Genomic DNA, 16,786 nt, shown 5'->3' with positions numbered 1-16,786 from the left:
TGTTTTAATAATCTACGGAGCAAGGTAATAGAAGCAAATATATTAGGATTATTTAAAATCCAATTAGATTGCTAAATGAGAGATTTGGAGAATGAACTTTAAAAGATAGGTAGCCTTTTCTCATTCTGACTTTGTTTGGTGGGTGGAAATATTAAAACCCCCTGCGGAAAGAATACCATCCCCCAGCCTAGCTGAGGACCCCCAAAAGCTCTCTCCTTGCTTCTTGACCATATCCCTGCTCATAAATCATATACGCCAACCTCAAATTTAGCAATAGCTACCTAACAGCTTCAAAAAAAAACATGACAACCACCGCAAAGCTGGCAACGGCGGGAGTGATTGGTGCTGCCGCTTGCTCACAAGGCGGGCTGCCTGCCTGCAGGAGGCGCGGGCTGCCTGAGTACTCCCGGTGTAAGGGGCGTGTTCTCAGTGCAGGGAGTCTCCCGGTCAGCTAGTTTCCAGCAATTACCGCCGCTGCTCCGCTTCTATCGCATTCCTGGTCGGTGACCGGAGCAAGTGCAACAGAGGTAAGAAATGTTCCAGAACCGAAAGTCGGCATTTCATCGGTTCCCTTCCCTTTCCTCCCCTCCCAGTTATGTTCGTGTAAAAAAAAACTTGCGGAAGTGTAAAGATAAGGAAACGTTAACTCTTTTCTCTCTCCACGGATGCTGCTTGGCCTGCTGAGTTTTTCCAGCGTTTTCTGTTGTTATTTCGGATTTCCAGCATCCGCAGTATTTTGCTATTGTAAAGATAAGGAAGGTCGGCGCCTGCAACTATGTCTTAAGTTTAAACTACTGCCGGGTGTACTTTCACAGCCTTGTGCAATCGAATGGTTTCTGTTTAAGAGAAGGTCCGGCTCCCGGTGCGATTCCGTGTGTCCTGTGACCTTTGCTCGAGGCCCGCTTGATGGATTTGACGGCTGGGGTTTTGCTGCCTTCTCACCGTCACCATAGGACCCGAGGGGACACGGACTCTTTCACTTTGTGACCCCAAACATTTCACAGCGCCTCACGTCACGGCTTTCGCCAAAAGCGCCTCCCAGTTCCCAGAAGTGTGTTTTTTCTAAAACAGCTTCAAAGTAACAGCCACATGTTTCACGGAAGCGGCGCATTCGTTTAGAAAGTTTATGTTGGTATGTGGTTTTTATACCATTGTTTAAAGTGAGGGGTTTGTGGCTGTGCGCCGGGCTGTGGCGCAGTTGGTGCCACAGTGTCCCCAGTCGCTCTCCCGCCCGCGCGCTCTCTCTCTCTCCGGGTATTTTGTGCGATGTGATCACAGCGCCGAGAGATTGCGTGCCTCGCATTCCACGGCCATGATCCGGCCTCAGAGCTAACAGAGACACCGCGTTACCCAGGATATGTGCCAGTGGAGGTGCAACGAATCTTCTGGCGCAGTGTCTATTGGAAAAGCAACAACTTGCGTTTATATAACGCCTTCCACATCCTCGGGCCGTCCCAAAGCGCTTTGCAGTCAATGAAGTACTTTTGAAGTTAAGTCACTTGCAATGTAGGAAGCCTACAACTTTAAAGGGGAAAACATGGGATAGTATCAGCAGCAGTCGTCATAGTTGACGTTTTGATCATACAAACTTAGAAACATGTTTTTTGCTCTAGCCCCCCCCCCCCCCCCCCAACAGATGCACACTACTTTTTTGGGGAACTAATGTATATGCATCTTATAAGGCAACTTGCAGTTGTAGAACCGATCATCAGTTAATATAGTTTGGTTATAGGCATACGGATCTCAATGGCATTTTATTTAACTGATCACTTATTTCATATTTTTCAGATTCTGAAATTGTCAGTATGCGATGTTGTCCCTCAGTCCATCGTTTTTGCAAATCAAATTTGATGATTTACAATTTTATGAAAACTGTGGAGGAGGAAGCTTTGGTAGTGTTTACCGAGCAAAATGGTTGTCCCAGGACAAAGAGGTGGCTGTCAAAAAATTGCTAAAAATAGAAAAAGAGGTAAGATTTAGACATGTCATTTGTATTTTGTAGTACCCCTTCCCATTATCCTATTTTCACGTTTAAAAAAAAAAGTCTTGAATCAGAACAGACTGACTCATTTCTTGAGCACCTTAACCCTTCTATTGCAATAATTGCATTGCTTTTTTTTTGGCTGTTCCCCTTCCGAACCTTCCTTCAGCTTGTAGGGCACGTCAAACAAAACCACGGACTAATATTGGCCCGTAATTTACGGCCCCTATGGGTGCGTACGTGCCTGTAAAGACTGTGCAAGTTCTGGGTTTTTGCGCATGAAACGCATGTGCGAAAATGCAGAACTTGCGATCTGTCATGAATCTTCTTGACAGATCCAACGCATCCCCGGGAAAAGGTGGAGATTCGGGCGAATGCTCGTGACATTCTTATGCCTGGTAAAAGCATTTCCCTGGAGGCAGCCTCTGACCACAAATTCAGGGCCATTATTTTTTAATCTTGAAATTCAACTGTCAAAGTCAGACACTTGAATTGCCCCAACTATACACCCTCACACTTGTATAAAGTGTCTGACTAACCACTATTGAGATTACTCTCCACTAGCAAATAACATACTAAATGTAGACTTGTTAGATATGTGGCTTTTGTGGTTCTGTAGATTAGTTAAAGGTTCTCAGCACAGTCAGGAAGTTTATCTATCTCGCCACTGAGATATTCAGATACTTAACACTTGTGTTGCTACAAGTGTTTGTGTTAATTTGACATATTTAACCTGACCTTTTTTTTCTGCTGCATGGAAACATGTTTATATTTTTGTGGTATTAGTGTCCAGTCTATGTAGGTTTCATTTTGAGCTTTGTTGTGGCTTGGGTCAAGTTACTACAATTCCTCGGGGAGTGGGGAAGAGGAGAAGGAAAAGGCCCTTTTTCGTGCTGGCTTGATTTATTTGGGCTGGTAAACATGACCACTTTGGTTTCCTCATTAGTGAGTTCTCACAAGGAATGCTGTGAAGAGAGATGTGGTGAATGACAGACTGAAACTTTTTATGCAGGAATATAAGCAGCTGTCTTTCTATTGACAAACACCTGGCAATCATTTTATGACGGAACATAAATAGTTGTCCAAGCTGGCAAAATCACAGAAACCCCACAGTGCAGATAGAGGCCATTTCGGCCCATCGAGCCTGCACCGACACATATCCCACCCGATCCCCGTAACCCCTACACCAACACATACCCCACTCTATCCCATGGTATGAAAGAATAAATTTTCCTGCCTTCCAAATTCTACAGCCTCATTTAATGCTGCTACTGAATTAGGTGTTGGCACTAGAATTGCATAGATGGATTTCATGGAGCTGCTTTGATTATACTGGCGGAGAGCTCTACTGAAACTTAACTGTAATAAAATTCTGCATATGTTCTCTCAATCTGCATGTCTCTAGAGAAATTCACTTCTAAATTTCAACTTGTTTTTAATATGCTTCTTAGTAGTGGGCTGCAGAGGACAACTTGAATAAGAGGTATAATACTTAACAGGTTAGAGAAAGTAAACAATGCTTTTGGCATGCTTGAAAAAATATCAAGAGTGCAATGTGTCATTAATCACAATACCCATCCCAAGCACCAGCACCGAAAAGGCACCCTGGGTGGGATAGATAGTGAGTTAGAGGGTTCTGCCCAGGATGAAACACTAGTGAGCAGGAGTGGGGCAGCCCAGGTGATGGCTCACAGGAGTCAAGCCTGGGTCCCAGGTTTGCTAAAGAGATGATCATTTTAGGGGCTCAGCATTCCAAAGAAAGTCGCTTTCTGTGCACCAATAATTGTTCAAGGACAGCCTACCTCAGAGCTACCTCGCCACATCCGACAGTATGAGGAGTCAGCTTCCAGCTTATGTAATGTTTGGGCTCAGTGCATCAACTCTGCAGTCTGCCACGGAGTGTGTGGTCAGCTCTATGGATGCTGTGATCGAGCCCTCAACAGGAGTCCATGGCACCCGCTCTTGCAGCTTTGTGTGTCTGCCGTGTCTCAGTGGGTAGCACTCTTGCCTCTGAGTCATGGTTGTGGGTTCAAGTCCCACTCCAGGGACTTGAGCACAAAAATTTAGGTGACACTCCAGTGCAATGCTGAGGGAGTGCTGCACTGTCGGAGGTGCTGTCTTTCGGATGGGACGTTAAACCAAGGTCCCGTCTGCTCCCTCAGGTGGATGTAAAGATCTCATGGCACTATTTCAAAGAAGAGCAGGGGAATTAATCCCCAGTGTCCTGGCTAATATTTATCCTTCAATCAACATAACAGAAACAGATTATCTGGTCATTATCACATTGCTATTTGCGGGAGCTTGCTGTGTGCAAATTGGCTGCCGCATTTCCTACATTACAACAGTGACTACACTCCAAAAGTACTTCATTGGCTGTAAAGCGCTTCGAGATGTCTGGTGGTCGTGAAAGGCACTATACAAATGCAAGTCTTTTCTTGTTCAACGCTGAAACTGGTGCCATTTGGCGCTGGGCTCCACCATCTCCATTGCCTTCAAAAGGCTGAGGGAGTGCGTTGATAGAGGCTTCAGTCGCATCACAGATCACCTACATTCTGCTCTCCCACTGATCTGCGGGAGAGCAGAGTTACAGCCCCATAGGAGTGACTCACAATACCTCTCAGAATGATGGCAAGCCTGCTCCTGTGCCACTCCCTCAACCAATGCTAGCCCTGTTGGCAGGAAGCCAACTTGGCCTGATTGCCCCAGAAGCATGTTTTTGTTTGAGATTTCCAGCACCTGCAGTTTTTTTTCATTTGCATTACCGTTGAATTGAGTCATTTTGTCTGAGGGTACGACAGAGTTCTGTAGTGTAGATGTCCCTTGCCTTGATCCAAACAAAAATTTAGCCCCCATAAAAGCCTATGCTCTTTTTCTTTGCTCTTATGAATAGAGGAGAGGAGGCAGAGGGAAATTAGTTCTCGATGAACCCTATACATAATCTTGTCACACATTCCTGCAGCTTTGATGTAAAGCTGCTTGTGGTCCAACAAAATCTGGTTACCAAATATTTGGAATGTCTAATTTTTTCCTTTTAAAATTAAATGTCCAGAACAAGCAATTTATTCTTGAAATACATTATATAATACGTTGTAGAGCAAACTGTTAGCAGTTTTACTCAGTTTAAATGATGGTCCATTTCAGTTGAGGGTTGCGATAACTTTTATTAGTACAATTGTTATGGGAGAAAATGATTTTAACACCTTTGGTAATTTTCTTTTGTTCAATTTCTGCCGCTAGTTTGGGGATTTTGGAGCAGTCATGTTGCATTTAATTCTAGTATTTTAAAATGCGCAGCTTTTAAATGCCCCAAAGTACTGCAGTGAAATTATAATAACCTCTTGCAGTGTTTCAGCTATTTGCATTAAAATACCATGGTTGATATTTGTTTGAATAGTCTATTTTCTGATTTTGAATTTAGGCTGAAATTCTCAGTGTTCTCAGCCACAGAAACATCATTCAATTCTATGGAGCTGTCTTGGAGTCGCCCAACTATGGCATAGTAACTGGTAAGTGTTTTTGTAACATTCCACACAATTTTTCTTCAGAACTCAAAATAATTAGTGTTTCAATGCAATGCTATTCCTATTCTTGTTACCTGTCATAATCCAGAAATTAATGTTAGTTTTTGTCTGTCGACTTATTCTCCGATTCGTGAAAAATACAAAATAGCAGATTTTATTTTTACATGTATCACATATCCACAGTTTTTGTGCTTGCAAGTGTGGCCTAAATATATACTACATGAAATTCCTTTTGTACAAATTTACCGCACAGATTGCTTCCAATAAACCATGCAGTCAGCAATTTTAGCAACAAACATTTTTGTAAATGTATGTGTTTAACAAGACTACCTAGTCATGGTCTACTTTACCTCATAATCTCATGAAAATTTGTTTCTGAAATTAAGTAACTGCATAATCTGTTCCATTTTCCATATATTTACATTTTTTGCATGTATGAGTATGTGGGCATTTATGCAAATGATTAATTGATATTACGTTGTAAATGTCATTTGTATCTTTGCTGAAATAAATATTCCATTTTTTAGACTTAAAATATACATCTTTCATGTTTTAAATACAAAATGAGTCAGTCTTTCCAGCAAAGTGAAGTATTTTGGAAATACTGTATTTGTTGGATGCTGTAAATTTTATATTTTGTTTGTAAGTATTCTGCCAAAAACATTCTTTTACCTATCACATGATGATATTTAGAATGAATATTATCAAACTCGTATCACCTTTACCACATCATTTTTGCACCATGCTCCTCTTCTGGTTGTTACAAAAGCTTACAACAAAGGAACTGCACTACTAGCTGCAAGTAGGTGTGCTCCACCTTATGTGGTAAACTGGAGCCCACCTCCCCACCGCCACAGCAAATGTGTGGCTGAAGCACATGCAGAACATATTCCAATCTGAAAAAGATGGTGTTCAGCCTCTGCCTGAGACTGGAGAAACACCAAGCAATCTGGGGCCTATTCGAAGAGACCCGCTCCTACCCTTTCCTCACCCCACAACCCACCACTGATGATGAATGGCAATGACCCGAACTGACATGACTGTGCCCCCCCCCCCCCCCCCCCCCCCAACCATACTAAAGCAAAATAACTAATACAAAGCAGGTTAAAGGTCTTTGGATTGGATGTCATTAATTACTTTAGAATGAATTATCTTGCAACTCATTCCCAATTTATTCTGTATTAGGTAAGAAAGACCCAAATGCTTCATCAGATGCTATAATGTGTAGAATGGAACAGGGTAGACAAAAGCAGATACTTTTTAGTAGTTGGATCAAGAATTGGGGACCACAGATACAAGATTAAATGTAAGAGATTTAGAGTAGAGGAAAGGAGAAACTTCTTCAAACACTGGAACGGTAGCATAGTGATAATGTCACTGGGCTAGTAATCCAGAGGCCTGGACTAATGATCCAGAGACGCGAGTTCAAATCCCACCACGGGAGCTGGGGAATTTTAATTTCAGTTAATTAAATAAATCTGGTAGATAATCAATAATGGTAACCATGAAACTATCGGATTATCGTAAAACCCATCTGGTTCATTAATGTCCTTTAGGGAAGGAAATCTGCTGTCCTAAACCTGGTCTGGCCTATATGTGACTCCAGACCCACAGCAATGTGGTTGACTTAACTACCCTCTGAAATGGCCTAGCAAGCCACTCAGTTGTAACAAACCGCTACAAAACACAATAATAAGGATGAAACCGGATGGACCACTCGGCCTCTGCACCGGCTACGGACAAGGCAATGGCACACCCAGCCCAGTCGACCCTGCAAAATCCTCCTCACCAACATCTGGGGACTTGTGCCAAAATTGGGAGAGCTGTCGCACAGACTAGTCAAGCAACAGCCTGACAGTCATACTCACAGAATCATACCTTTCAGCCAATGTCCCAAACTCCTCCATCACCATCCCTGGTATGTCCAGGGGTGGCGGCGCAGTCGGGAAGGAGTGGCCCTGGAAGTCCTCAACAGTGACTCCGGAACCCATGAAGTCTCAAGCATGGGCAAGGAAACCTGCTGATTACCACCTACCGCCCGCCCTCCAGCTGATGAATCAGTACTCCTCCATGTTGAACACCACTTTGAAGAAGCACTGAGAATAGCAAGGGCACAGAATGTACTCTGGGGGACTTCAGTGTCCATCACCAAGGGTGGCTCGGTAGCACCACTACTGACCGAGTCCTGAAGGACATAGCTGCCAGTCTGGGCCTGCCAACACAAGGGGAAAAACCTGCTTGACCTCGTCCTCACCAATCTACCTGTCGCAGATGCATCTGTCCAGGACAGTATTGGTAGCGATGACCACCGCACAGTCATTGTGGAGACGAAGTCCCGTCTTCACACTGAGGACACCCTCCATCGTGTTGTGTGGCACTACCACTCTGCTAAATGGGATAGATTCAGAACAGATCTAGCAGCTCAAAACTGGGCATCGATGAGGCGCTGTGAGCCATCAGCAGCAGCAGAATTGTATTCCACCACAATCTGTAACCCCATGGCCCGGCATATCCCTCACTCTACCATTACCATCAAGCCAGGGGCCCAACCCTGGTTCAATAAGGAGTGTAGAAGAACATGCCAGGAGCAGCACCAACCATACCTAAAAATGAGGTGCCAACCTGGAGAAGCTGCACCACAGGACTACATGCATGATAAAAAGCAGAAGCAGCATGCTATAGACAGGGCTAAGTGATCCTATGATCAATGGATCAGATCAAAGCTCTGCAGTCCTGCCACATCCAGTCATGAATGGTGATGGACCATTAAACAACTAACCGGAGGAGGAGGCTCCATGAATATCCCCATCCTCAATGATGGTGGAGCCTAGCGTGTGAGTGCAAAAGAAAAAGCTGAGGCGTTTGCAACCATCTTCAGCCTGAAGTGCCACGTGGATTATCCACATTGGCCTCCTCCTGATGTCCCCACCACCACAGAAGCCAGTCTTCAGCCAATTCGATTCACTCCACGTGATACCAATAAACAGCTGAGCGCATTGGATACAGCAAAGGCTATGGGCCCCGACAACATCCTGGCTATTGTGCTGAAGACTTGTGCTCCAGAACTAGCCGCGCCTCTAGCCAAGCTGTTCCAGTACAGCTACAACACTGGCATCTATCCGACAATGTGGAAAACTGCCCAGGTATGTCCTATCCACAAAAAGCAGGACAAATCCAATCCGGCCAATTACCGCCCCATCAGTCTACTCTCAATCATCAGCAAAGTGATGGAAGGTGTCATCGACAGTGCTATCAAGCGGCTCTTACTCGCCAATAACCTGCTCACTGATACCCAGTTTGGGTTCCGCCAAGACCACTCGGCTCCCGACCTCATTACAGCCTTGGTCCAAACATGGACAAAGGAGCTGAATTCCAGAGGTGAGGTGAGAGTGACTGCCCTTACCATCAAGGCAGCATTTGACAGAGTGTGTCATCAAAGAGCCCAATAAAACTGAAGTTAACGGGAATCGGGGGGAAAAACTCTCCATTGGCTGGAGTCGTACCTAGCACAAAAAGATGGTTTTGGTGGTTGAAGGTCAATCATCACAGCCCCAGGACATCACTGCAGGAGTTCCTCAGGGCAGTGTCCTAGGCCCAACCATCTTCAACTGCTTCATCAATGACCTTCCCTCGAACATGAGGTCAGAAATGGGGATGTTCGCTGATGGCTGCACAGTGTTCAGTGCCATTCACAACTCCTCAGATAATGAAGCAGTCCGTGCCCGCATGCAACAAGACCTGGACGACGTTCAGGCTTGGGCTGATAAGTGGCAGGTAACATTCGTGCCACAGAAGTGCCAGGCAATGACTATCTCCAATAAGCAAGAGTCTAACCATCGCCCCTTGACATTCAACGGCATTACCATCGGCGAATCCCCCACCATCAACATCCTGGGGGGGTCACCATTGACCAGAAACTTAACTAGACCAGCCACATAAATACTGTGGTAACGAGCAGTTCAGAGGCTAGGTATTCTGCAGTGAGTGTCTCACCTCCTGACTCCCCAAAGTCTTTCCACCATCTACAAGGCACAAGTAAGGAGTGTGATGGAATACTCTCCACTTGCCTGGATGAGTGCCGCTCCAAAAACACTCGAAGCTCGACACCATCCAGGACAAAGCAGCCCACTTGATTGGCACCCCATCCACCACCTTAAACATTCACTCCCCCCCACCACCAGAATTCCATTGCTGCAGTGTGTACCATCTACAAGATGCACTGCAGCAACTCGCCAGGGCTTCTTCGGCAGCACGTCCCAAACCCACAACCTCTTCCACCTAGAAGGACAAGGGCAGCAGGCGCATGGGAACACCACCACCTTCAAGTCACACACCATCCTGACTTAGAAATATATTGCCGATCCTTCATCGTCACTGGGTCAAAATCCTGGAACTCCCTACCTAACAGCACAGTGGGAGTACCTTCACCACACTGACTGCAGCAGTTCAAGCAGGCAGCTCATCACCACCAGGGCAATTAGGGATAGGCAATAAATGCTGGCCTTGCCACTTCCCATAAACTAATTTTTTTAAACTTTTGAGGCTGTGGAATTCACTTCCTGGATTAGTGATTGAGGCAGAAACTGTCAACATTCAAGATTAGGTTGGATAGATGGGTGCAGGAAAAGGGATTGAAGGGATATGGGAACCGGATGGGTAAATATGATTAGAACTATTTGCTCGCATGGAGGGGTAAATGCTGGCACGGACTGGTTAGGCCAAATGGCTTGTTTCTGTGTTCTAACATCTATGTATGTATCCTGTGTTTAGTACCATGAAAAAAGCTGACCACAAAGGTTGCCTAGGAAAAGAATGTACTGTCATTGAATCATGGATGTGAAATTATAACTTGTAGGAGTCCTAAGTAAAATGATTCTATTCAGTTGAAATAAAACCTCTTTTAATACTGTTCTTTGAAATTGAACTGTACCATTTTTAAAAAGAAATCTGGTGAAATCTGATTCTCTTTATGGGAAATTGGTAACATAATAAAGTTGAGGGAAGGAGGTGCCAAGTCTTAAATGTGTGTAATCCATTGAGGTGTGTCTTCTCGGGGTATATTTATACTGCAATGTTGGACTTCCTTAACTGCAGGAGGCAATCGCTCACTGTTGGTTTGGGTTTGACATTACATGCAGTATAAGTATAGCAATCTGTGTTTACAAAGTTTTTTCACAGTCCCTTGGGCCCCCTGGATACTTTAGAAACCTACCCAGAGGTTATTTAAACGTATTCCAAGTGCAGGTGCTCACATCTGCACTCTGAAAACTTCAAAAAAAAATTAAAGGCTGGATGGTAAGCTTTGTTTGCATGTAGGTTCTTCCTCCCAACCCAGTACAGTTTAGAATAGGACAGTGTGTTTAGTGCATTCTAATATCTTTTATTTATAAGTTACATGATACTTATTTACAAATAGGCCTATGAGGAGGTGGTGGGGGAGTCTTAAACATGTTCATTCCATTATGTTGTGCCTTCTCGATTATATTTACACTGCCTGAAGGAGGCTTGAGTTTACCAATACATGGAGTATTATGGCATAGTGTCTGACCAATTAAGTTTACACTTGTCTGTTGAAATGCCCAAATAAAATAGCATATATCACACTGATGTAAAAGATGCACCCATAAGTGTCTTTTCTGAGTTGCAAAGGATTGATTATACTGATGCATAAGCAGCACTCAAAAGTTTGTGATTGAAAACCAGAATTTTTTAATGCTTATCTACATACAGTTCTACCTTTGTGAACAGTTCCAATTTATCCAAAACAGTGGAACGGTTGAAGATTAACGGTTAATCTTCTCACATTTGTAAAATCTGACACGCCTGATGGTTTTTGTTAAGTTATTAGAGTTTTAAGAGCATGAAGAGGAGACATGATCCTTTCCTGAGATTTGGCAAAGCCAGTGAAAACATTTCATAAGAACATAAGAAAAGAAATAGGAGCAGGAGTAGGTCATTTGGCCCCTCGAGCCTGCTCCGCCATTCAATAAGATCATGGCTGATCTGATCTTGGCCTCAACTCCACGTTTCCCATGTTCCCCATAACCCTTGACTCCCTGTAGTTCAAAAATCTGCCTATCTCAGCCTTAATATAGTCAATGACTCGGCCTCCACAGCTCTCTGGGGTAAAGAATTCCAAAAATTCACGACCCTCTGATAGAAGAAATTCCTCCTCATCTCCGTCTTAAATGGGCGACCCCTTATCCTGAAACTATGACCCCTAGTTCTAGATTCCCCTATGAGGGGAAACATCCTCTCAGCATCTACCCTGTCAAGCCCCCTCAGAATCTTACGTTTCAATAAGATAAGAACATAACAAGTAGGAGCAGGAGTAGGCCATACGGCCCCTCGGGCCTGCTCCGCCATTCAATAGGATCATGGCTGATCCAAATCTAGACTCACGTCCACTTCCCTGCCCTCTCCCCGTAACCCCTAATTCCCTTATCTGCTAGGAAACTGTCTATCTCCGTTTTAAATTTATTTAATGTTGCAGCTTCCACAGCTCTCTGGGGTAGCAAATTCCATAGATTTACTACCCTCTGAGTGAAGAAGTTTCTCCTCATCTCAGTTTTGAAAGGGCAGCCCCTTATTCTTAGATTATGCCCCCTAGTTCTAGTCTCACCCATCAGTGGAAACATCCTCACCGCATCCACCCGATCAAGCCCCCTCACAATCTTATATGTTTCGATAAGATCGCCTCTCATTCTTCTGAACTCCAATGAGTAGAGTTCCAACCTACTCAACCTTTCCTCATACGTCAACCCCCTCATCTCCAGAATCAACCAAGTGAACCTTCTCTGAACCGCCTCGAGAGCAAGTATATCTTTTCTTAAATATGGAAACCAAAACTGTATGCAGTATTCCAGGTGTGGCCTCACCAATACCCTGTATAACTGCAGCAAGACTTCCCTGTTTTTATACTCCATCCCCCTTGCAATAAAAGCCAAGATTCCATTGGCCTTCCTGATCACCTGCTGCACCTGCATACTAACTTTTTGTGTTTCATGCACCAGGACCCCCAGATCCCTTTGTACTGTAGCACTTTGCAGTTTCTCTCCATTTAGATAATAACTTGCTCTTTGATTTTTTCTGCCAAAGTGCATAACCTCACACTTTCCAATATTATATTCCATCTGCCAAATCTCTGCCCACTCACTTAGCCTGTCTATGTCCTTTTGCAGGTTTTTTATGTCCTCCTCACTCACTGCTTTCCCTCCCATCTTTGTATCGTCGGCAAACTTGGATATGTTGCACTCGGTCCCTTCCTCCAAATCGTTAATATAGATTGTAAGGAGTTGGGGTCCCAGCACTGATCCCTGCGGAACACCACTATTTACTGATTGCCAACCCGAGAACGAACCATTTATCCCAACTCTTTGTTTTCTGTTAGATAGCCAATCTTCCACCCATGCCAGTATATTACCCCCAATCCCGTGATTTTTTTATCTTGATCAGTAATCTTTTGTGTGGAACCTTGTCAAATGCCTTTTGGAAGTCCAAATACACTACATCCACTGGTTCCCCTTTATCCATCCTGTATGTTACGTCCTCAAAGAATTCAAGCAAATTTGTCAAACATGACTTCCCCTTCATAAAACCATGCTGACTCTGTCCTATTAAATTATGTTTATCCAAATGCTCTGTTACTGTTTCCTTAATAATGGACTCCAACATTTTGCCAACCACAGATGTTAGGCTAACTGGTCTATAGTTTCCAGCTTATTGTCTACTTCCCTTCTTAAATAAGGGTGTTACATTAGCAGTTTTCCAATCTGCCGGGACCTTTCCTGAGTCCAGGGAGTTTTGGAAAATAATCACCAATGCATCCACAATCCCTACCGCTACTTCTCTCAAGACCCTAGGATGTAGGCCATCAAGTCCGGGGGAATTATCCGCCTTAAGTCCCATTTATTTTACCGAGTACCATCTCCTTAGTGATTTTAATCGTGTTTAGCTCCTCCCCCCCCCCCCCCCCCCCCCCCCCCCCATTGCCCCCTGTTTGTCCAGTGTTGGGATATTTTTAGTGTCCTCTACTGTAAAGACTGATACAAAATATTTGTTCAGCGTCTTTGCCATCTCCATGTTCCCCACCACTAGTTTCCCGGTCTCATCCTCTAAGGGACCAACGTTCACTTTAGCCACCCTTTTTCTTTTTATATAGCTGTAGAAACTCTTGCTACCTGTTTTTATATTTTTTGCTAGTTTACTTTCATAATCTATCTTCCCTTTCTTAATTAATCTTTTATTGTTTGCTGGCTTTTAAATGCTTCCCAATCTTCTATCCTCCCACTAGATTTGGCTACTTTATATGCCCTTGTTTTCAGTCGGATACTATCCTTTATTACTTTACTAAGCCACGGATGGCTGTCTTTTCTTTTACTCCCCATTTTCCTCAGTGGAATATATTTATCTTGAAAGATGTGAAATATCTCCTTGAATGTAGACCACTGCTCTTGTACCATCTTACACTTTAATCTGTTTTCCCAGTCCACTTTAGTCAATTCTACTCTCATACCTTCATAGTCTCCTTTATTTAAGCTCAGTACACTGGTTTGAGATCCAACTCTCTCACCCTCAAACTGAATTTGGAATTCAACCATATTATGGTCATTCATTCCAAGGGGATCCTTTACTAGGACATTTTTTATTAATCCTGTCTCATTACACAGGACCAGATCTAAGATTGCCTGCCCCCTGGTTGGTTCAGTTACATACTGCTCAAGGAACCCGTCCCTAATACACTCAATGAACTCTTCCTCAAGGCTGCCATGCCCAATTTGATTAGTCCAGTCAATATGAAAGTTAAAATCCCCCATGATTATAGCTGTTCCCTTATTACAAGCCCCAACTATTTCCTGATTTATACTCCGACCAACAGAGTTGCAACTGTTAGGAGGCCTATAGACTACGCCCACTAGTGACTTTCCCCTTATTCTTTATCTCCACCCAAACTGTTTCACTATCCTGATCCTTTGACCCAATATCATTTCTGACTCTTGCTGTGATTCCATCCTTGATTAACATAGCAACCCCACCACCCTTTCCTTCCTGTCTGTCCTTCCTAATTGTCAAATACCCTTGTATGTTTAGTTCCCAGTCATGATCATCTTGCAGCCATGTTTCCGTAATGGCCACCAGATCACACCCATGTGTAGTTATTTGTACCGTCAACTCGTCTATTTTGTTACGAATGCTGCGTGCATTCAGATAAAGAACTTTCAAATATGTTTTCTGACAATTTATTCCTCCTTTTACCCCTTTTACTACTTTACCTTTATCATTATACATTCTGTCCCTTCCTGACACGCTCTGGTTTTTAATTCCCCCACTACTACCTTGCTCTATTGCTTTCTCCGCTGTCATTTTTATTTTTCGCTCTCTTAAAACCTCCCCCCCACTAATTAGTTTAAAGCCCTCTCTACAGCCCTAGTTATTCGATTCGCCAGGATTCTAGTCCCAGCACTGGCCAAGTGAAGTCCGTCCCAACGGAACAGCTCTCTCCTGTCCCAGTACTGATGCCAGTGTCCCAGGAAGCAAAACCCATTTCTCCCACACCAGTCTTTGAGCCATGCATTTAACACTCTAATTTTATTTACCCTAGCCAAATTTGCACGTGGCTCAGGTAGTAATCCAGAGATTATTACCCTTGTGGTTCTGCTTTTTAATTTGGCCCCTAGCTGCTCAAACTCCCTCAGCAGAACCTCTTTCCTTGTCCTATCTATGTCGTTGGTACCAACATGGACCAGGACAACTGGATCCTCCCCCTCCCACTCCAAGTTTCTCTCCAGCCCAGAGGAAATGTCCTTAACCCTGGCACCGGGCAGGCAACACAGCCTTCGGGACTCTCTCGGCTGCAAAGAACCCTATCTATCCCCCTAATGATACTATCCCCTACCACTACAACATTTCTTTTAACTCCCCCCACTTGAATGGCCCCCCGCTCCACAGTGCTGTGGCCAGGTTGCTCATCCTCCCCGCAGTCCCCGTTCCCATCCTCACGGGGAGTAAGAGCCTCAAACCTGTTGGACAAGAGCAAGGGCTGCGGCTGCTCACACTACCTCCTGGATCCCTGTACCTGCCTCACTTCTAGTCACACCATCCTGTCCCTGGCCACGGACTACATCTGAATTAATTAATCTAATAATTGGTGTGACTACCTCGTGATACAGAGTCCAGGTAACTGTCCCCCTCCCTGATGTGTCTCAGTGTTTGAAGATCGGACTCCAGCTCTTCAACACGGAGCCGGAATTCCTCGAGCAGCCAGCACTTACTGCAAATGCGATCACCGTGAGCATCAATGGTGTCCACCAGCTCCCACATATTGCAGCAGCAACACATCACCTGCTCTCCCATTCTATGTAATTAATTACATTTATTAATATTATTTTTAAATACCCTCTGCCCCGATTCTAGATGATGAATATCACACCTTAGAAACTATAAACCACAGAGTTTAAGTTTAAAAAGAGAGAAATACTCACCAACCAATCACTTACCTGCTTTCTGGTGACGTCACACTTCGATTATTTTTTACCTCTCTCCTTCCCTCTGAGTTCCGAGTTCGGAGACTGGTAAGCCTTACCTGGTCTCTGGAGCCTTTTGTAGCCCCGCTGCTGCCGCTGAATTCCCGCCGACGCTCTGAGGCCTTACCTGGTCTCTGGAGCCTTTTGTAGCCCCGCTGCCACCTCTCATTCTTCTAAACTCCAATGAGTATAGGCTCAACCTTTCCTCATAAGGCAACCCCTTCATCCCAGGAATCAACCTAATGAACCTTCTCTGAACTGCCTGCAATGCAATTATATCCCTCCTTAAATAAGGAGACCAAAACTGTACGCAGTACTCTAGGTGTGGTCTCACCAGCGCCCTGTACAGTTGTAGCAAGACTTTCCTACTTTTATACTCCATCCCCCTTTGCAATAAAGGCCAACATTCCATTTGCCTTCCTAATTACTTGCTGTACCTGCATGCTATCTTTTTGTGTTTCATGTATGAGGACCCCCAGATCCCTCTGTACAGCAGAATTCTGTAGTCTCTCACCATTTAAATAATATTTTGCTTTTCTATTCCTACCAAAGTGGATAACCTCACATTTTCCCACATTATACTCCACTGCCAAATATTTGCCCACTCACTTAACCTATCTACAGGTATATCCCTTTGCAGACTCTTCCATTTGAAGTTACAGCCCAGCTCCACACGACTAAAGGGAGAGCTCAGGACACTGATATTAGCAACAACCCCTTTTGCACACTTCTATCTTATTATAAACAGATTAACGTTCAAT

At 44.2% G+C, this 16,786-nt stretch overlaps 1 protein-coding gene across 5 annotated transcripts in view; it reads left to right on the top strand.

The window, feature by feature from the left end:
* Nucleotides 1-387: 387 nt before the first annotated feature.
* LOC147120361 (mitogen-activated protein kinase kinase kinase 20-like) overlaps nucleotides 388-16,786 on the top strand; it is a 120,519-nt gene continuing 104,120 nt past the window's right edge. The window contains exons 1-3 of one of the 5 annotated variants that reach the window (XM_085986178.1): nucleotides 388-527; nucleotides 1,789-1,969; nucleotides 5,400-5,487. In XM_085986178.1, coding sequence (XP_085842304.1) covers nucleotides 1,811-1,969; nucleotides 5,400-5,487 — 247 coding nt within the window. In that variant the 5' untranslated portion in view covers nucleotides 388-527; nucleotides 1,789-1,810. Of the gene's footprint in view, nucleotides 528-570; nucleotides 760-1,109; nucleotides 1,133-1,351; nucleotides 1,490-1,788; nucleotides 1,970-5,399; nucleotides 5,488-16,786 lie in introns of those variants that run through there. The other 4 variants (XM_085986174.1, XM_085986176.1, XM_085986177.1 and 1 more) reach the window with 4 other exon arrangements.

Source organism: Somniosus microcephalus, chromosome 4 (assembly GCF_052327205.1).
Source record: "Somniosus microcephalus isolate GS21.2 chromosome 4, FLI_Smic_1.0, whole genome shotgun sequence".
Taxonomy (NCBI): domain Eukaryota; kingdom Metazoa; phylum Chordata; class Chondrichthyes; order Squaliformes; family Somniosidae; genus Somniosus; species Somniosus microcephalus.
Note: the sequence above shows the minus strand (reverse complement) of the source record. Positions and strands in the feature narration are given on the sequence as shown.